The sequence below is a fragment of the Anolis sagrei genome, chromosome 1 (assembly GCF_037176765.1).
Source record: "Anolis sagrei isolate rAnoSag1 chromosome 1, rAnoSag1.mat, whole genome shotgun sequence".
Lineage (NCBI taxonomy): Eukaryota > Metazoa > Chordata > Lepidosauria > Squamata > Dactyloidae > Anolis > Anolis sagrei.
Genome location: NC_090021.1, coordinates 316,646,095 through 316,668,920, shown reverse-complemented (window position 1 = coordinate 316,668,920; position 22,826 = coordinate 316,646,095). Strand labels below are relative to the sequence as shown.

At 40.8% G+C, this 22,826-nt stretch overlaps 1 protein-coding gene across 1 annotated transcript in view; it reads left to right on the top strand.

Moving 5' to 3' along the window:
• The first annotated feature begins 250 nt into the window (after nt 1–250).
• The window catches only part of ITPK1 (inositol-tetrakisphosphate 1-kinase), a 202,559-nt gene continuing 179,983 nt past the window's right edge, over nt 251–22,826 (top strand). The window contains exon 1 of the mRNA XM_060756472.2: nt 251–919. Coding sequence (XP_060612455.2) covers nt 825–919 — 95 coding nt within the window. The 5' untranslated portion in view covers nt 251–824. The remainder of the gene's footprint in view (nt 920–22,826) is intronic.

Genomic DNA, 22,826 nt, shown 5'->3' with positions numbered 1-22,826 from the left:
GATGAAAATGATAGCCCTGAACTAGACACAACCTTGCAAACCTACAACTCCCAGGATCCCAAAGTGAGGTCAAACTACACCCATTCCACAGAGGCAGCCTGGAAGCCTTGCCTGGCTAAAGAGTGCTGGTTGGTGCCTCCTCCCCCTCCTAAAAAAACTACAACTCCCAGGATCCTAATTGCATTCCTGGAGCCAATGGGAGTGAAAGTAGCAGCAGCCTCCTTGCAATTCATTCTACAGTAGAGTGAGTGGAAGAGAGCTTGCATTCAGAGAGTGGAAGCTGCTGCTGGGTTGCTTGCTTCTTTGCTTGCAACCGGGCCCCAAGGAGGAGAGGCGGGGAGAGGGAGTGTCCTTTCCCCGCGTGTCCCCTCCTTCTTTCGGGGGAGGAGAGAGGAGGAGGCCGGCGAGAAGGAGCAGCAGGAGGAAGTGGAGGCGTCGGCGGGGAAGGATCGCGCCCCGAAAGAGAAGGAGAAGGAGAGAGAGAGAGAGGCTGCTTTGCCTTGCCTTGCCTCTCCTTGCTTGCCTCGCCTGGCCTCTCCAAGGGCCTCAGCCAGCCCAACAACTCCCCAAGTTTTCCTGATGGCTGCAGAGGGGCTTCTCTTGTGCTCCTCCAGATCCAAAGCAAAGGAATAATAACACCCCCTTTTTGGAAGAAAAAAGAAGAAATAAATTCCCCCTCCAAATAACCCCAAATGGCAGGGAAATCTTAAAGAGAGACCTTTTTTCCCAGCAACCTAAGAAGAGGAGAGCACACCAATCTCTCCCTTGGTTGCATTCTTTTATTATTATTTGTTGACATTTTTTGTTTTGCTCTGGAAGAGAAGATGCAGACCTTTCTGAAAGGGAAGCGGGTGGGCTATTGGCTGAGCGAGAAGAAGATCAAGAAGCTGAATTTCCAAGCCTTTGCAGAGCTTTGCAGGTAAGGAAGAGCCTGGGAAAAGAATCAGTGGTGTGTGTGTGTGTGTGTGTGTGCTTGTCTCTCATGTGGAAATCATTCATTGCATGTTCCCATACTCTCTCTCAAGGATCTTAGGCATCAGTTCTGTCACTGGTGTGTGTTTGTTGTGTGGCAGTAATATAATAGTAATAATAATAATAATAATAATAGCAGTGGGGAGATCTCCACTGTGGCATGAATGCAGTTTGATCCCACCATGTATGGCTCAATGATTTGGAATCGTGGGATTTGTAGTTTGGCGAAGCACCAGCACTCTTGGGCAGAAAAGGCTCCAGACCTTGTAAAACTACAACTCTCGTACTAAGCCATGACAGACCAAGTGGTGCTAGACTGCATTAGTTCTAAAGTGCAGATGCTCCCTTGGGCAGAGAAGGCTCCAGATCTTGTAAAACTACAACTCTCATGATTCCATAGTACTAAGCCATGACAGTTCCAGTCGTGTCAGATTGCATTAGTTCTAAAGTGCAGATGCTCCTTTGGGCAAAGAAGACTCCAGACCATGCGAAACTACAACTCTCGTGATCCCATAGTACAAAGCCATGACAGTTCGAGTCGTGTCAGATTGCATTAGTTCTAAAGTGCAGGGATCCCATTGTACAAAGCCATGGCATTTTGAGTAGTGCCAAACTGCATTAATTCTAAAGTGCAGGTGCTCCCTTGGAAAGAAAAGGCTCCAGACCTTGCGAAACTACAACTCTCGTGATTCCATAGTACTAAGCCATGACCAAGTGGTGCTAGACTGCGTTAATTCTAAAGTGCAAATGCTATCTTGGGAAGAGAAGGCTCCAGTCCTTGTAAAACTACAACTCTCATGATCCCATAGTACTAAGCCATGACAGTTCGAGTTGTGTCAGATTGCATTAGTTCTAAAGTCCAGATGCTTCCTTGGGCAGAGAAGGCTGCAATCCTTGTAAAACTACAACTCTTGTGATTCCATAGTACTAAGCCATGACAAACCATGTGGTGTCAGACTGCATTAATTCTAAAGTGCAGATGCTCCCTTGGACAGAGAAATCTCCAGACCTTGCGAAACTACAACTCTCCTGATCCCATAGTAATCGAGTTGTGTCAGATTGCATTCGTTCTAAAGTGCAGATGCTCCCTTGGGCAAAGAAGGCTCCAGTCCTTGTAAAACTACAACTCTCATGATCCCATAGTACAAAGCCACGACATTTTGAGTGGTGCCAGACTGCATTAATTCTAAAGAGCAGATGCTCCCATGGGCAGAGAAGGCTCCAGACCTAATAAAACTACAACTCTCATGCTCCCATAGTACTAAGCCATGACAGTCCAAGTGTCAGACTGCATTAATTCTAAAGTGCAGATACTCCCATGGAAAGAGAAGGCTCCAGACCTTGTAAAACTACAACTCTCATGATTCCATGACATTTAAAGTGGTGTCAGACTGCATTAATTCTAAAGTGTAGACGCCCCCTATATGTATCACTACTTTAGCATCTCTCTCAATAATCTAAGAAACCATTTGTGCCTTCTGTGTGTACCAGTGGGTGCATCTACACTTCAGAAATAATGCAGTTTGATCCCATTTTAACAGTAATGGCTCAGTGCTATGGGATCCTGGGAGTTGTAGTTTGGTGAGGCACCTGCTCTCTTTGGCAGAGAAGATTCCAGATATTGTAAAATTACAACTCCATTATGTTGTCGAAGACTTCCATGACCGGAATCACTGGGTTGCTGTGAGTTTTCCGGGATGTATGGTGATATTCCAGAAGCATCCTCTCCAGATGTTTCACCCACATCTATGGCAGGCATCCTTGCAACCTTGGAGGATGCCTGCCATAGATATGGAGAAAAAAAATCAGGAGGAAATGGTTCTGGAACATCACCATACAACCCGGAGAACTCACAGCAACCCTACGACTCCATTGATTTCATAGCCTTGAGCCATGGCAGTTCAAGTGGTGTTAAGATGCATTCAATCTACAGGGTGCAGAATGAAAATAATAATGCACCCCCTTTTTCTTGACTCTCAACCTGACTCCCTCAAGGATCATCTTAAGATGGGCCTCCTTTTCCTTTAACCACAAGCTCACATCAACCTGCTCCTTCCAACACACAGTCGGATCCTGATAATTGCTATTTAGGGGAATAAGCTTTACAAATCATAATAACACCCTTGATCAAAGAGAAGGGAGCCCATGCCTGATGCCATGAGGATGTGAAAAACCTTGCAATTTGCTGTGCTTCTTTGGCTGCCACCGCCTCCTTCCTTCTTTCCTTCCTTCCCACTCTCTCCCCTGATGTACCAATAACAGATGCAGCATAATATGAGGCTTTGGGGATTATGGAGACACGTGCAAAAAATGTTTCATATTGAAGGAACTTCATAACCACACTTGTTACCGCTTATGATAACTTCCTACTATCATAGTAATTGGTCCATGAAGGCAGATTACTATCCTTTGGACAAATAAGCAGAGTCCTGTGCTGGTATTGAGGATTTGTTTTTTTATGGTAGGTGAGAAGCTGTTTCGAGCCATAATATGTGTCTTATAATGCATGCACTGTATTTTTATCCTGCCTTGAATCTCGGTATACTTATAGTTGTGAATCTTGTTTTATTTAATGTTATTGTGTTATTTTGTTTATGTAGTTGCCATTTATATGTTTGCACTATTGAGTACTTTTGTGAGCCACCTTGAGTCCCTTTGGGGAGATGGTGGCGGGATATAAATAAAGTATTTATATAAATAAAGTATGCAATTATTTACTAGCTTCGGGACCCGGGTTTTTCTGAGAAAGGCATTGTGTGCCAAGGTTGGTTTTTATCAGTTATTTATGTGGCTCACAGTGCTCTCGGGAAGTTAGTGAAGGTACTGCAAGTCCCATCGTCCATGGTCCAGCCTCCTCCAAACCGCACCAGGATGTAGAGTGGGTCATGGGTGCTCTGTGTGCCAAGTTTGGTCTTCATCAGTCATTGAATGTGGGTCGCAGCGGTCTCGGGAAATGAGTGGAGGTACTTCAAGTCCCATCATCCATGGCCCACCCTCCTCCAAATTGCAGTAGGATGTAGAGTGGGTCATGGAGGTTCTGTGTGCCAAGTTTGGTATTTATCAGTCTTTGTTGGAGGCTGCAGTAGTTTGTGGGATCCAAAGGGTTTGAAAGTACTAGAAATCCCATCATCCATTGTCTGTCCTCCCCCAAACCTCACCTGGAGGTCATGGGGGTTATGAGTGCCAAGTTTGGTCCTGATCAGTCATTGGATGAGGGTCACAGTGGTCTCGGGAAGTGAGTGGAGGTACTTCTAGTCCCATCATCCATGGTCGTCCCTCCTCCAAACTGCAGTAGGATGTAGAGTGGGTCATGGGGGCTCTGTGTGCCAAGTTTGGTCTTCATCGGTCATTGTTGGGGGCCATATGGTCCGTGGGAACCAAAGTGTTTGAAAGTACTATAAATCCCATAGTCCGTGGTCCAACTCCCCCAAACCGCACCAGGGTGTAAAGTGGGTCATGGAAGTTATGTGTGCCAAGTTTAGTCCAGGTTCACCATTCGTAGCGGTCACAGTAGCTTGTAAAAGTGGCAGCCAATCAGAAAGCTGCCACATACACTGCCCTTCCTCCCTCCGCATACAAACCCTGACTTTTATTATATACATAGACATAGATTGATCAGGATTTAAGGTCACTAACAACAGAAACAACAGCTCATACTTCCTCTGCAAAAATATAGAACTACACTAGAGTCTTGCTAATCCAACCTTCGCTCATCCAACGTTCTGTGTTATGCGATGCAGTCCACCTCCTACTTGGATCCACAGCTGTTTCAATACATTGTGATGTTTTGGTTCTAAATTTGTAAATACAGTAATTACTACATAACGTTATTTATTTATTTATTTACATTACTTATATCCCGCCCATATCAGCCCGCAGGCGACTCAGGGCGGTCACGTTATCGTGTACTGAACTGCTTTTTCTGTCGATTTGTTGTAAAGCATGATGTTTTGGTGCTTAATTTGTAAAATCATAACATAATGTGATGTTTAACAGGCTTTTCCTTAATCCCTCCTTATTATCCAACATTTTTGCTTATCCAATGTTCTGCCGGCCTGTTTATGTTGGATAGACGAGAGACTACTATACTCTAGAAAATGGGGTTATAAATATTCCGGAACTGGCCTTAATGAATACATTTTCTCGTTTGATAAAGGAGAAGTTCGTTGACAGCTTTCTTAAAGCATGGGAACCATTTGTATCATTCATAAAAAATGTGAAAATGCCTGCAGGTTTTGAAGATGAAATAAAATATCTGGATAGTAAGGTAGAAATAGAGAAGTCATTTATGATAAGAAGTCATCGCAGATCTTTCAGGTGAGAGGTGAGAATGTTTGAATTTAATGTTTTTATTATACAACAGAAGCAACACAATTAATAACTAATGCTCCCTCTGCAAAAATATAGAACTGCACTAGAGTCTCGCTTATCCAACCTCCACTCATCCAACGTTCTGTATTATATGGTTATTGTTTTTAGGTGGGATGGTGGGAGAGTTAGTTTTAATGGGGGTATAAGAGATATAAGTGACATTGTGGGAATTACTGTATACAAATTGCAGAATGAAGTTCTATTTCTGAATATAGATAGATAGATAGATGTTCAAAGGAGTATTAGTTATCTCATACACACGCACACACATTAGCTTGGGTACCCGGCGTTGCCCGGGTAATTAAAAAATGTCATTTTCTTTATTTTACAAAACGAAAAAGGTTGAGGGGAAACTACAACTCACACTATGCCAGGTTAGCCCCCTGAAATTCCATAAATACTTAAAGTTTGTCATGTTGGGCAAGTTTGCTCAGGATGCATAATCAGGGTCCTCTCCAGCTGCAGGATGAATTACAACTCGCACCATGGTAGTTCAGTAACGTCAAAACCCTTCAGTATGTTCAGTTGGTCATGGGGTTTCTGTGTGCCAAGTTAGGTCCAGGTCCATCATTGGTGGGATGCAGAGTGCTCTTAGATTGCAGGTGAACTATAAATCCCAGTACCTACACCTAACAAATGTCAAGGCCAATTCCACCCCAAATCCACCAGTATTCAAATTTTAGCATATTGGGTATATGTGCCAAATTTGGTGCAGATACATTGCTGTTAGCATTCACAGTGCTCTGTCGATGTAGGTGAATTATGATTCCTATAAATCAAGATGAATTTTCCCCAAAGTCCTCCTGGACTTTTTGTTGGTCATGAAGGTTCTGTGTGCCAAGTGAGGTCCAGGGCCATCGTTGGTGGGGTCCAGAGTGCTCTTTCATTGCAGGTGAACTATAAATCTCAGTACCTACAACAGCTATAAACCAAGGTGAATTCCTCCCAAACCTCTCCAGTATTTTTCTTTGGCCATGGGGGTTCTGTGTGTCAAATGTGGTCCAGGTCCATTGTCAGTGGAGATCACAGTGTTCTGACTCGATACAGGGTGAACTACAACTTCCATCATGTGGAATCAATCCCCCAAACTCCTCCAGTATGTTTAGTGGCTGATCAGTTCTGCTCTGTTTGTGGTACAGACAGAGTTGAAAAGAGTAGGAAAGGGTTAAGAGAGAGGCAGTGGGCGGGATCATGCAAATTCCACACCTATGGAGAGGGTAAGAAACACTGGGATGTCTGTGGTGGAGGAAACACATAAAATATTGGATGAAATTGTCTCCAAATGAAAGCATTCCTTAGGTGGTGGGCAGTAAGGTGTTTGGGGAGGACATGGGCAGGGGTTGGACTGTATGTCCTTGGCACTCGCTATAACCTAAAATGTCATTGGAGTTAGGGCTTTTGGTGGCCCCTCAGCACTGTGGGTTAAAGCTGTTTGTGGAGGTGGGAGCCAGTCTGTGGAAGTGGACACTCCAGCCACATACACATTTTCACTTTTATTATGTGTATAGGAGATATTTATATGTGTGTGTGTGTGGCGACTTAATCCCCTTTGATCTTGCTTTATTGGAATGAACATTGTCTTATGATATACTCCCTCTCCCCCTTAAAAAGGGACGGTAAAAATATATGTAAGTAACTGAGATGACCTTAAATGCTACCAGTTTTGCAAATAAATCATCTATGCAGAGCCTCCTCTTTGCCCTTTCCCAGCCTTACTCTTCAGGGCTTGTATCTTCCATTCAAAATCTTCCAGGGCTTATTAATAGTAAAAATAAGACAGACTTTTGCTTCGGGCTCGGAACCAAAAATGGGAATACGGTGGTTGGTGCTCCTAAAGCAATGAATGACCTGATTGTTTTGGTGAATAACACAAGCTATTGAGGTTTAACGATAAAATAGTCCTTTCACATGGGCATTGAATGGGTAAACAAGACAATCTTCCCAAGCTGTAGGAAGCTAAGTAATTTTTGAAACTGGTTGTAATGAACAAACAAAGGTTGAGTCTGTTAGTGGTGATGCCACCTTCATTCTCAGAGCAGTGATGCTTGCTTCTTGGCCTTTGTTGTCCTGCTGAATTCTCCAAAGCAAGTATTCCAGATATTTTCTGTGAAAAGCCAATAAAAACAATTGAGGCTTTATTGCTAAACCTCCAAACAACTTTTCAACTGTGTTGCTGTCCAAGACAATTTTCTTTGCTCCTTTTAAACACGATTTCCTCTTCGTTGACCTGCAGGGTTGAACTCATATATAATTCTAAGTATATTTTTGTCTCATAATGCAATAGTTGAGCTCTTTATGATATTTTGTTTTGTTATTGGGGTGCTAAAAGGTTAGGAGGGATCAGATCTGCTGTCCCACAGAGTTGGCCTGGGAGTTGTGTAAAAGTGAGTTGGCAAATTAAATAATCTGAGCAGAATTGGGCAGTGTGAGCAGAAAGTGTTGTCTGTGCAGGATGGATTTTATAACCAGGAGGAAGCTTTGCTGAGTGTGTTGCAACATCCAGGAAGCTTCTTTAAGGTTTAATTGGGCCATTGACCTGACAACATGGTTGACTACTCTGAGTAATGGTACTTCTCCAGGATTTTGCCAGCTACTCTTAGCAATGCCAACGTTTGAACCTGAAGTTTTTTGTATGTAGGATATGTGGTCAGTATCACTGAAAGTGCCTCAGTACCGCAGAATTGAGGCAATTTGACACTTCATTAAGTGCCATGGTTCAGTGCTTTGGAATCCTGGGAGTTGTGGTTTGGTAAGGCTCCAGCACACTTTGGCAGAGAAGGATAAAGACCTTACAAAACTACAAATCCCATAATTGAGCCTTGACCATTAAAACCATGAGTTGGGATGAGCTCTGTTGTTAGCCATAGCTTTTGCCAACCTAGCAGTTCGAAAGCATGCAATGTGAGTAGATCAATAGGTACTGCCTTGGTGGAGAGGTAAAAATGTGCTCCATGCAGACATGCCGACAACACAGTCGAAGATGTCCATGGACAACAGGCTCCTTGGCCTGGAAAAATGGAACAGCAGCACCTCCCCATGGCTGGAGTTGAGCATTGCCTCCAGACGCTGGAGATGAAAAGGGGAAGGCCTTGACCTTGTCTGTGTATTGTATGTCAATGTTGCAAAAGGCACTGAATGTTTGCCTTATATGTGTAATCCTCTCTTAGTCCCTCCAGGGAGATAAAGCAGATATAAATAAAGTGTATTATTATGGTATTATTAAGTGGAGTCAAACAGCATTAATTCTACAGCAGATGCACTCTGAGATACAGCAACATCTTCTGGTTATTCTCCTTTATATTATTAGTGCCACAGTTTGATCAACTGAGTTGACACAGCTGACGTCTAAAAAGTTTGGGGAAGTGTATGCTGCCATTTTCGATATGGTTCTAACGTGTATCTCAGCTCTCTTTGGCCTTTATGTGATGAGGAATCCTGTTGCCTTTGTAGCAATCTAGTCTGGAGTGGATGGCAGCATGCTTTTTAGAAAGTGTAATAGATGGCATCTTATTGTTTTACCATCTAAGTTGAAGTCTTCTTCATGGTCATCGGAAGTGGGATTCAAGCATCCTTAGCTACCATAGCCAACAATGAAGGTGAAAAATGTTCCCCTGAGATGTTTTCTTATTAAAGAAGGGCCGGGCTTTAGCACCAGCTGCAGAAAATCTTGCCAATCAAAAGATTGACAGTTCAAGTCTGGGTTAGTGTGACCTTCTAACCATCAGCCCAACTTCTTTTCACCAAACAGTTCGAAAACAGTAATGTTAAATAGGTACCGCTGTGTTGGGGAGGTAATAAAAGGCGCCCATGCAGACATGCCAGCAATTTGATCGGGAGAGCATCTAAAGACAACAAACTCCTCGGCATGGAAGATGGCGCAACAGCACCCCATGTGGCCTTAGTTGAGCACAGCCTCCAGATGCTAGAAATGGAAAATGGAAGCCTTTACCTCTGTTTATGTACTGTCTGCCTTTGTTAATTGTACAAAGGCATTGAATGTTTGCCCTATATGTGTACTATAGTCCACCCTGAGTGATAGAGTGGAATATAAATGAAGTATATTATTATTATTATTTTCAGGCGACAGGAATTTGTTGAATTTTTCAACTTCAGAAGAATGGAACTCTTGACCCATGATTTTTGGCATGAAAGTAGAATTACATTGTTTGTTTATTTAGGGTATTTATGCCCTACTCTAACTGCAAAGTTGGATCGCAAGGGAAGTTATTTTCTGTTGCTTATGATGCTAAAATTGTATTACCTCCTTTTTTACCCTTTGTCTCTGCCCCCCTTTGCCTGCATTGAGGTCCACCCATACCATCTTAACTCAGAGTAAAATATGAGACAAAATGTAGGCCTTGCCGTCAGTGATAGCCATGTTAACCATCTAAAACAAAATCTAGAACCCACAAATAAAAAATTCTTCATTCAGCCAACTCCAAAGCATAAAATACACTTGTTTATCATTACATTGTGCAAGTTTTTGAAGCTTCACTGGCTTCTTCATTAGACAGAGATGTTAAAAACAATGCAGAAGAAAAAAAAGGCGAAGATGTTAGAGCCATAGACCTACATTCTGTCTCAGATGTCATCATCTTGGCAATTAAAATGGCTTTGATGTCACACTTCAATGAAGGCAGAGACCATTACCCTTTTTGCCCATATGAGAACTTCATTGGAGGCAGACAACCTCAAAGACACAAGTTCCTGTTGTTTGGATCCATCTGGTTTTAAGGTTCTCTTGCTGTGTTAAACTGGATATCTTCAGATCCAGGAAACATATTCAGGGTTAGCTTTGTTGGCAAAATAAAACAAAATCCACAGAACAGCCATACCTTTATTTGGCCTGTAATTCAAACATTGCCACCTTTCTTTGAAATCTTGCATGATGAAAGTTAGCAATAAGCTCAAAGCTCTGGCAAGAGCAATCAATCTTTCTTCCGCTCTTCTGCTGGGCAGAAAAGAATAAAGAGGGGAGAAAGGGGCTGATGGAGAAAAATAATTGGCATATGAATCCTGGAATCCCAAGACAATATGCATGAATATTTTTGGAGATTGGTTACCCCAAGAAAATATTCACCATGGCATTACTTAACTAACTATGTATTAAACTGCAAGTAGAGACAGGAAAAGAACTGTGCACAATAGCCTCCTAACTGACTTCTTGTCTGTTCTTCTGCTGGGATACATGTGAATTTTTCGCAACTTGAGATTTCCCATTTTGTTGGAGTTCTTCCAGTTTCTCCACGTGTGTAAACAACATTGCTCTGTCATGTATTTTTAGATTCATAGCTGATATTTTTTCTCGAATCTGTGAGCAATTCTTACATTTATGATCACAGTGATAAGACGGGCCTTCCTTTCTAAGTATAGTTGAGACATCACGTTTCTTTATCTCTAAACTGTGGTTAGAGATTGAGGAACATGTTCTGGGTTCACGTAGTCCCTTTTCTCTCTTGTGTAGAAATGTCTGTTTCCTTTGCATCATTTTCTGTATTAGTATTATGCCTGTTATCATAGCTACCCAGGGGTAAAGCTAATCAGGTTCATAATTTGCAGACTCATGCCAGTCTGTGTTCTGTGATATTCTGTGGGGTGGTGGCATTCTGTAATTCTGCATGAAAGCACAGAATATGAGCCCATCTCCCTGAAAATGCAAATTCTTACTTTAAAATAAATATGGAAAACATCTTCTGGGGCCCTTTTTGTTGTGTGCCTTCAGGTAGTTTCTGACATATGACAATCCTGTCACAGGGTTTTCTTGGCAAGATATGTTCATAGGGGGGTTGCCTTTTCTTTTCTCTGGGACTGAGAGAGATCATCCGTCTCGTGGCTCGCCACGACTTTGTAGGGATTTAGACCCTTGTCTCCAGAATCATGATCCAACACTCTGACCACTACACAATCAGTCTTAGAGATTGGAAATGGTTACCTCAAGGTAATACAATTTTAGCATCATAAGCAACAGAAAATAACTTCCCTTCCAATATTAATAACGAGAGTAAAACAATAAATGTAATAACAATGGTCAACATTATCACAACTCAATAAAAGTTAGCCTTCCTGTCATTACAACTAAGTGTCTTCATCAAAAGCTTGCACGAACAAGAAGGTCTTTAGCTGCTTTTTAAAAGATGTTAGGGAAGGGGCTGTCTTAACTTCCTTGGGGAGGGAATTTCAAAGAGTTGGCGTGGCCACCAAGAAGGCCCTTTCTCTCGTCGCTGCCAACCACATTTGCAATGGTGGCGGCAATGAGAGGAGGGCCCCACTAGAAGATCTTAACGTTCGAGCAGGTTGGTATGAGGAGATGCTGTCAGATAGGTAAGTAGGACCTGTGATGTTTGAGAATGTAACATAGGAGTAAGCTACACTGAATGCATGGAGATCTTTTTTTTAAAGTACACATTATAGTTGTAAGATTCTTCATATTTAAGACTGCTAAATGGTACTGGGTAGGGAAGGTAATTTACCTACCATTCACTCATAGTTTTATTTATGCTTCTCCCTTTTTCCGACTCAAAGATGGCTTGCAAAACAGAAAATTGTAATTAAAGCTTACCTATTTAAAAACAGCTAAAGCTGAGATTAAAACAGTATAGTAGGCCCTTGGTATCTGCTGGGGTTTGGTTCTAGAGTCCTGTGTGGATATCTATGTTCTGGATGCTCAAGTTACATCATAAACAGTAGTGTAGTAAAATGGTGTCCCTTATCTAATGTGGGTTCACTTTTTGAAATTTATTTGGAAGTATTTTCAAACTGAAAGGTTGAATCTGACTGTATTAAACTAACAACAGAATCACAGCCCCTTAAAACGTAACTTCAAGACAAATACAAAAGATAGCACCATCTGTTATCAATCTGGCTGAAACTCTTTGGATCAGGTGAAGTTTCCAAATGCTCCCTATGTGAGTAACAGAAAGTAGACAAAATAGATACCTCCCACACTGAAAGCAGTGTCAGGATCCCTATTCTGTGCTAACTGCAAAATTTAAGGCATTGTAAGGTCTCCCTCTACTACTGTAGAATTGCGTCCCAGAGAAGTTCTGGCAGGCAGTTTCTCTCTTCTTTCATCTTAATTTAATAATGCTTATGGTGTTGGTATTTGTAAAAATCTTTCTGCATTTCGTTCTTGCTTGAACTTTGGAAATTACATTAGGGTAGAATATTGGGCGATACTCTAGTCCAGGGGTCCTCAAACAAAGGCCCGGGGGCCGGATGCAGCCCCCCAAGGTCATTTACCCGGCCCTCGCTCAGGGTCAACCTAAGTCTGAAACTACTTAAAAGCACACAACAACAACAACAATCCTATCTCATCGGCCAAAAACAGGCCCACATTTCCCATTGAAATACTAATAAGTTTATATTTATTAACATTGTTCCCCATTTGAATTATTGTATTGTATATATGTGTTTTTTGCACTACAAATAAGATATGTGCAGCGTGCATAGGAATTCATTCATGTTTTTTTTCAAATTATAATCCGGCCCTCCAACAGTTTGAGGGACTGTGACCTGGCCCTCTGTTTAAAAAGTTTGTGGACCCCTGCTCTATACATTCTGTACATTCACTGGCAAACAGTTCTTCCACCATGGTCTTACCCATGACTTGCTACCTGATCCTGGAGGTTGAAATGCAAGCCATCTGCCATAACACTGGATGACGGCTCTAACTATTATTAATATATATTTTAATGTGATTATAATGTGGTATTAATTGATTTTAGCATTTTATCACATCCCCATGAATAATTGGATCTTGAAAAATGATGTATAGATAACATTTCTCAGTGATTGCAGTAGGGCCTTACATTGTGATTGTATGCCTTCAAGTCATTTCCAATTTACAGATAAAGGTTCACCAAAAATACATAAAACATTATTGGTTTTTTGAAGTAAAAAAGGACCCATATCTGTAATAAACTTTTGGACCTCTGTACCTGAAATCTCCTAATGATGATTCATTTACCATACTGCTAAAATGTAAGACCCTTTTTCCTTCTGCCCCCCCCCCCCCCAAACTAAGGTAGGTATGTACCTTGGCTGAGATGGTTGTCATCTTTCTTTGGTTAGGAACTTTTCCTGTTATATGAATGACAATGTTTCTATCTTGGCATAATGATTAACTTAGGACTCTCTCCCAGGGGGGAAGTGGGAGAAAGTGTCCTTAAGAGTGGGCACCCAAGTTACCCCAGCAAGATCTGTCTCCAGGGATGGCCAGCCATGCCACGACGTTTCTCCATCTTCTTCCCACTTTCCTCCGGTTTCCACTGCTTTCTTCAAGCAGGAGTTGGAGATCATCATGAAATGGTTTCCATTTGCCAGCATACGAAGACATTAAGTAAACAGGGAAAATTAGAGTGGGATAATATCCTTAGTGTGCTACTTTACCATTATTCTATTTTTGTATATTAGCAGTTCATGTTCTGTGCCACAGTCTGCTCCTGGTCTTTTTGCAGAGAGCACGCTTCTTCTCCATCTTCAGCTTTCAATTATGTAATACGTTTGATTTCTGTATTGGACATTTGATATTCATGTGTACAATTTTTTATTTGATCATTGAAGATGTTTCAAATGAGCAGGCTTCACAAAATTCAATAATTTGCTCTCCCAAACAGGGATTTTTTTTTGTCTGTTGTTCGCTCTGAATGAGGAACGTAAGCTCAACTTCCAGATTCCAGATGTGGAATCTTGCATATAAATGGTTACAAACCCTATTAAATGAAATTACCCATTGTGTATCATTGAGTCGCCTGACATTTTTTAATGCACAAAATGTCAAACTTTAATATTGAATCATTCAAGTCAATTAAGCAGTGAATGCAAGTTATCCGTTTGGTACAGAAGGCTTAAAAAGAACCACATTTTGTCATCTGTTGAAGATTTGTTCCTCCACAGTTCTAAGTAACTTTTCCATTCCCCAGTTTATTGCTCTGCACAGTGGAAATCATAGCAAAGAATACCAGAAAGCCTTGTTTAGATTGTATGGATAATACTGGGGGATCCATGCTCAAATCCCTATTCAGCTGTGATACTCACTGTTTAGCCTGGGACCTATCTCCATATCTTAGCCAAACTTCAATTGTAGGGTTGACATAACAATAAAATGCTGTGATTTCCCTCAGAAAGTAAGAGGAAAAATACTATATACATTTTTTAAAAGTAGAAAGGTGGTTGACTGTTGTTTATCCTTGCCTGGCCACTGTCCATTGTCTACTACTGTGTTATCTACTAGGAGATTCGTGTTCAATGATTCGTAAAAAGCTGAATATGCTGAGTTTGGTGTGTGGGTGGGGACAGTCACCTGTTTGTGCGGAACATGTCAATGATTTAACTTTAGAGGGTGCTTTTTTCCCAAGGAGCGGGGCAAGAATAATTTTGGAGACTCGCCTGATATGGAATTGTTTTCAGCCGGGATTAAATCGACTCAATATGGAGTGCCTTTGAATTGTGACAGAGCCAGATCACTGGAGCAGAGCCGATGCCTGTTTGAAACCTATTACATTACAGGCTAATTGGAGAGCTCAAGTACACCGTGTTTTAAGTGCAGAGGAGCTCTCAAAACAGTTTCGAGTGGGCAAACGAATGATTCTCAACTTCTGCTTGGAGTGGGCAGGGTGCATATTTGGTAGAAAATATTTTGCATGACCATCTGCACACAAAACTGTACATTTTGAAGGTAGCTATCCCAGTGGTATGGAGCGATGCCAGCAAAATGATATTATAACATTTCCTCTTCAAAATAATGGGATCATGAATGACGCTTTAATGCTTGATAATCCACAATTGGAATTTGGTTGAGTTGGACAATGTTTGGCAATTAGATTGGATACAAGGCCGGGCTAATACAGTTCAATGTTCCTTTCTCTTTTGACTCTTCTTTCCAGCAGATAAATGAAAGTGAAATTTAGAAAATTTCTGACTGCTGTGTAATATGTATGCTATCACCTAATAGAAATGCATGTGCTTTCAAAGGTACAGCATATGGAAATAGTCCCATTTTCAATCCTGGGTATCATCAGGTAGTGCCGGGGAAGACCCATATCTGGAGAACGGCTGCTAATAGAACAGTCATTCCCAGCCTGGTGCCCTTCACATGCCTTGACACTACCTGGCCAAACATTTTGGGGATGAAGAGAGATGTGGCCCTCACATATCTGGAAGCCGCCAGTATCGTTGAGCAACCCATTCTGGCTTCAGAGCTGTTCCATAGAAAGGCTGGCTATAGCAGAGATAGATTCATAAGAAAGTAATTGTTTTGGGTATATTAGACCTGTCTTCTAAAAGTCCATTGGCATTTTCATATGTTGTTGATATATGGTGTTTCTTGTCTCTGTGTTTGAATTGTAATGCAGGCAACATGTGACTTTACACTCTTCAGTCACTGAGCTCTTGGCCTTATGAAAGGTCATGAATCATGTGTGTGGTTAAATATGAAGTTGGGACAGTGTTGAATTTTTACTGCCTTTTGTACGTGTGTCAATGACCAAACCTACTGAATTCGCCATTGTGTTTAATGTTTTTATATTGTTTTTATACTGGACGGGATATAAATGCCCTAAACAAATAAATAATAAATAATAGTTAAACTCAGTTATGTCAGGCAGATAAACTTGATCCATGGTGCTGTAGTGGTTTGAGTGTTGGGAGACCCAGATTCAGATTCCATTGTAACCCATTGGGTGATTTTGGTAAATTACACTCTCTCAGTAGAGCAGTGGTTCTCAACCTGTGGGTCCTCAGATGTTTCGGCATTCAACTCCCAGGAATCTTAACAGCTGGTAAACTGGCTGAGATTTCTGGGAGTTGTAGGCCAAAACACCCGGGGACCTACAGGTTGAGAACCTGCAATAGAGGAAGGCAGCGGCAAACCATTAATTGAATTTTGCCAATTGGTTAGACCACACCTGGAATATTGTGTCCAATTCTGGGCATCACAATTCAAGAGAGATATTGACAAGCTGGAATGTGTCCAAAGGAGGGTGACTAAAATGATCAAGGATCTGGAGAACAAACCCTATGAGGAGCGGCTTAAGGAGCTGGGCATGTTTAGCCTGAAGAAGAGAAGGCTAAGTGGAGATATGATAGCCATGTATAAATATGGGAGAAGAAGCCACAGGGAGGAGGGAGCAAGCTTGTTTTCTGCTTCCCTGGAGACTAGGACGCGAAACAATGGCTTCAAACTACAAGAACGGAGATTCCATCTGAAAATGAGAAAGAACTTTCTGACTGTGAGAGCCGTTCAGCATTGGAACTCTCTGCCCCGGAGTGTGGTGGAGGCTCCTTCTTTGGAAGCTTTTAAACAGAGGCTGGATGGCCATCTGTCAGGGGTGATTTGAATGCAATATTCCTGCTTCTTGGCAGGGGGTTGGACTGGATGGCCCATGAGGTCTCTTCCAACTCCTTGATTCTATGATTCTATGATTAATCAAACCCTGTTAATAAGGTTGCCTTCCATCAGAGTCAGCTTGAAGGCACATAACAACAAAAAATAGATATTAGCATGGAGCAATCCTATCTGGATTTACTTTTGATAGAAATCTCTGTTTCTTATCAATGGAATGTAAAGAGTTCTAGTGAACTCAAAAGCTTACACTTTATTATGGGGTTGTACTTGGCTGATTGTAGATTTGGGGTTTTGTTTGTATCATGCAGTATTGGAGGCTAATTTGGCAATCTGACCTCATGATGACGACAAGCAGCTGCTATCTGAGATTTCTGTGCAAAGAATGAGAAAAATTATTCCGGTGACTGTTTCATCGTTTAGCCCTACGGCTGTCACACAGATTCTGAATCATGAATGAAATGGAAAACTTGCAAACCCTGAATACTTGAGGTTTTGGAATAATTATGTTTAGTTCTTTGTTCATATAATAATTAGAGAAAATAAATTGGTAGCTGATTCGTTTCTGTGTTGAAATAAAGCAGCTGCGAGAATTCTCTGTAAAATACCTAAGAAATGCAATTGCCCCTCCATGTCCATGGAAACACATTTTTTTTAATTCCAAAAAAGAAAATCCAGTCTATATGTCACTAGAGAACATATATTATATCCTAAAATACACTAAAACTGGGTATTGCCAGAACCACATGAAGGCAGACATGATATTACATGAAGCCTGATTCAGAAAATTACATTGGATAGACCACATCAGCTCTAGATTATTACTGTAAATATGGTTTTCTGTGGGCGAGCAGATGGCGACTACTGGATGGCATATGTTCTGTATCAGAAACTAGAGCTGATGTGGTCTACCCAATGCAATTTTCTAAATCAGCACCCCAAATAATCAAACTGAATCCAGCAGATAAATGAAAGTGTGGAGCTCCTGGTGGCGCAGTGGGTTAAATAGCTGCGCTGCTGAACTTGACGACTGAAAGGTTGCAGGTTCGAATCCGGGGAGCGATGTGAGCTTCCACTTTTCAACCCAACTTCTGCCACCCTAGCAGTTCGAAAACATGCAAATGTGAGTAGATCAATAGGCCCCACTCCAGTGGGAAGGTAAGGTGCTTCATGCAGTCATTCTGGCCACATGACCTTGGAGGTGTTTATGGACAACGCCAGCTCTTCAGCTTAGAAATGGAGATGAGTACCAACTCCCAGAGTTGGACACGACTGGACTTAATTTCAGGAGAAAACCTTTACCTTTACCTATCGAATCTAAAGTTGACCAAAAACGGATTTGTAACCCTTTTGATACTAATGTTGGAGAGTGGATCCTGGTCAAAATGGTCCCTGGTAAAGTGGTCCCTTGTCAAAAAAAAGGTTGGAAACCACTGATATGTATGAATTGAATCAGGTTTCCTAGAATGAATCTTTGTAGCCAATAACTATTTACCTATTACACAAATATACCAATATATGTTAGATAATAATAATAATAATAATAATAATAATGTCAGCTGTAAAAGGACACCTTGCTTTGATCTGCGCTCATCATTCGAAAATACATTACACAGTCCTAAACTCTTGGGAAGTGTTTGACTTGTGATTTTGTGATACGAAATCCAGCATATATATCTCATTTGCTGTGACATACTGTGTTTCTATGTTAGTAAAATAATAATACTTTATTTATTTTCTATTCTATCTCCCCGGAAGGACTCAGAGCAGATTCCAAACATAAAAGGCAAACATTCAATGCCTGAATACAACAACAATACATCCATAGTGACGAAATTTAATACCCCAACATATAAACACAAATTATGACTTAACCACTTAAAAATTAAATAGAAAATGCAGCTTGCTCTATCAGACATAAGACAAAACATCAAACATCGAACAGAAGCAACAATTTCCCAGTTCCTTGGGGGCAAATAGATTGATCATTGCTTAAGATATCTAATCAGCTCTCTGTATCTACGGATTCTGCATCCACAGACTCAATCATCCACAGTTTGAAAAAAAGCCAAAAAGCTAACTTAATTAGCTCTGTTGAACTCCAAGAAAACTCCCAAGTTGTACTGTTGTGCAGTTATGCAAACTAATATACTTGCACACATAATATGGAAAAGAAAATATACCCTTTAACCAACCAGCATATAAAGTGAGTTCTTGGTATTCCACAGAGGTTTGGTTATCCAAAATCCATGGATATTCAAGTCTCATGATATATAATGGCATAGTAAAATGGTGTTCCTTACATAAAATGCCAAATAGCACCATGGTGATAATGTCAAGATTAGTAAGGGCGTAGTCAGCATCAGGGCTTGCTTAATTAGTTCTGCTGCCAACTGCACCCTTTTTTATCTTGACATTATCACCATGGTGGTAGCGCTGGTTAACTGTTAACTGCTGCAATGCTGTGGCTGATGGTTAATGGGTACATGCAAATATTAAAATAAACATGTTCACTGCCCTTCATTACACTGATAAGTTATTTCATTACTCCACCACAGTTATTTCATTACACCATCACTAAATTATTTCTGGGGTTTCATGGAATTGTTTCTTCCAAAAGTAAACCATGCTTCTCCAAGCTACAGGGTATAAATAAGAAAGCAATAGGCTTCACATGATACAACAATGATAAAGCAGTTGTAAAATCTTATATAATTTGTTTTTTAAGAGGACAGAAATTAGGGATTGTGGCCTAATATGGTATAGGAATTGGGAGCTGTGCCACTCTGAGTCTCCAGTGAGTTTCTGAGAAAGACAGAAACAAGCATATGAAAGCACAAAACAACAACAAATAAGGCTTATACCAATTTGGATCATTGGTGTAGCAAGTCCAGTACTATTTACCCCAGTGTTTCTCAACCTTCCTAATGCTGCGACCCCTTAATACAGTTCCTCATGTTGTTGTGACTCCCAACCATAACATTATTTTCATTGCTACCTCATAACTGTAACTTTGCTACTGTTATGAATTGTAATGTAAATATCTGATATGCAGGATGTATTTTCATTCACTGGATCAAATTTGGCACAAATACCCGATATAACCAAATTTGAATACTGGTGGGGTTGGGGAGAGATTGATTTTGTCATTTGGGAGTTGTAGTTGCTGGGATTTATAGTTAACCTACAATCAAAGAGTATTCTGAACTCCAACAACAACGGAATTGAACCAAACTTGGTGCACAGAACTCCCATGACTAGCAGAAAATAATAGAAATGCTTTGCGGGCACTGACCTTGAGTTTTGGCATTGTAGTTTACCTACATCCAGAGAGCACTGTGGACTCATACAGTGGTGGATCTGGACCAAACTCGGCATAAATACTCAATATGATCAAATGTGGACACTGGTGGAGTTTGAAGAAAATAGACCTCGACATTTGGGAGTTGTAGTTGCTGGGATTTATAGTTCAACTATAATCGAAAGAGCACTCTGAACCCCACCAATGATTGAATTGGGCAAAACTTTGCACACAGAACCCTCATGTTTTCTGATGGTCTTTGGTGACCCTTTGTGACCCCCTTGGGGGTCCCGACCCCCAGGTTGAGGAATGCCGATCTACCCATAATTGTCATGTTTCTCCTGTGACCGGCAGACATTCTCTGGTAGTTCTAATTCCCTAGCATTCCATGGTGACCTGTCATCTAAACAATAACCAGATAGGCATTGCTTAGCTCCTGAAATCAGATGAAATTCTATATGTTCAGGCAGATATTGTGACCATATTTGCTCTACTTCTTAAGAGACATGTCTTCACTACATGTTAGAACAGTGGTTCTCGGTCTGTGGGTTTCCAAATGTTTTGGCCTTAAACTCCAAGAAATCCTATCAGGTGGTAAACTGGCTGGAATTTCTTGGAGTTGTAGCCCAAAACAACTGGGGATCCACAGGTTGAGAACCACTGTGGTAGAGACTTAATTATTGAGCTCATGCACATCCTATTTCGGCTGAAATTAGAACTTAACGTGGAATCTATTTGTAAGATACAATACTGCATTATGACTCAAAACAACCCCAGCATGGCCTTATGTGTTTCTCAAAACATAAAAACTGGTAAGGTTATCTTTTTTTTCAAATGTCCATTAAATGAGAAGTATCATGTGGAGTGCAAATCCTATTAGCTTGCCAGTCTAGCCAATGGTGAGGAATACTGAGAAGGTCCAATCCAGCATCTGGATAACTATATGATCGCCATCTGTCGCTCAAACAGTTTAATAGAAAACTGTCTGGTGAATACAATAATCTAGAAACCATTACTAATCAAGTTTTACTTATTAATATGATGAAGTATGCTTATAACATTTATATGATCGAGATCCAATAGAGTATCAAGTACAGAAGAAAGAGCACTTTTATAGCTCGAGGCAAAGATGGGAAGATCCAAAAGATTTTAACTAAAGTATGGTCAGCATCTGGGGAATCACTTTAAGTTCCATAATGAAAGACATGTACGAAATTCTTTTTTTTTTTCATGTCAGGAGTGACTTGAGAAACTGCAAGTCACTTCTGGTGTGAGAGAATTGGCCGTCTGCAAGGACATTGCCCGAGGAAGGCCTGGATGTTTGATGTTTTACCATCTCATGTCACCGCATGGGGAACTGGAGCTGACAGAGGGAACTCAACCCACTCTAACCAGATTCAAACTGCTGACCTATTGATCAGCAGTCCTGCCAGCACAAGAGTTTAACCCATTGCTCCTAAATGAATGCAAGAAATAAACAGAACCAGAATGTTGTTGAAGGCTTTCATGGCCAGAATCACTGGGTTGCTATGAGTTTTCCGGGCTGTATGGCCATTTTCCAAAACATTATCTCCTGATGTTTATCCCACATCTATGGCAGGCATCCTCAGACGTTGTGAGGTCAGAACCAGAAATAAGTGACGCAGGGAAGGGTGAAACAATAGAGACTATGAGCATTTTGGACCATGAATGCATAGTCTAAAATAAATATTTGTCTCCTCTATTCCTTTATAGTGTCAAATAGATCAGGAACATACAATTACTGGAACTGGTAACACTTAAAAGTCTTTCTGTTACATAGTTTTAAGGAATAATTTTGGGACGAGTAAATATATGAACATTTTACTCTTCATTATAAAGGAAGATTTCCATAATCCATTTTTCAATATTTCCAATTTTTAATATTTTCTCATTTTTCTAAAAAAAGGGTTTCAGAAAAACACTGGTTTCCAGGTTTCCTTCCACTCCTCGAGCCTTCACATCAACAAGCAGAAAAATATTTTCCCCTACACAACTGGTATTTTCTGTTGGTCATGGGAGTTCTGTGCACAAAGTTTGGTTCAATTCCATTGTTCTTGGAGTTCAGAATACTCTTTGATTGTAGGTTAACTATAAATCCCAGCAACTACAACTCCCAAATGACAAAATCAATCCCTCCCCAATCCCACCAGTATTCAAATTTGGTTATATCGGGTATTTGTGCCAAATTTGGTCCAGTGAATGAAAATACATCCTGCATATCAGATATTTACATTACGATTCATAACAGTAACAAAAGTACAATTATGAAATAGCAATGAAAATAATGTTATGGTTGGAGGTCACCACAACTGAGGAACTGTATTAAGGGATTGCGGCATTAGGAAGGTTGGAGTAGATAGTGCTGGACTTGCTACACCAATGGTCCAAGTTGGTATGAGCCTTATTTGTTGTTGTGTGCCTTCATGTTGTTTCCAAACTAAGGCGACAGAGTTGTCCGAAGCTTGCCCAAGGTCAGCCTACGGGTTTTCATGGCCAAGTGGGGTTTCATGCATTAAAACACTTGTGCTAAAGAAGTAAACATTAATCTCTGTCTAAGCATCAAACAAGTGAAATGTTAATTCCTCTGCACAATCCTTTAGCTGCGTATCTGAGAGTCTAGTAAATTTGCTCTTATAATGAGTGTTAGATTTTGTTTTACTTTAGAACAGTTCTTTCCTGATGAGCCTATCACTGTGTATGTACACATTTCCACAATGGGCATTGTTTTATGGGAGACTTGGCCCAAAACCCTCTTCCTGTAATATATTTTTCTTCTCTGTCCTGAAGTTAAAAAGTAACAGTCATTATAGCCTTGTTTTT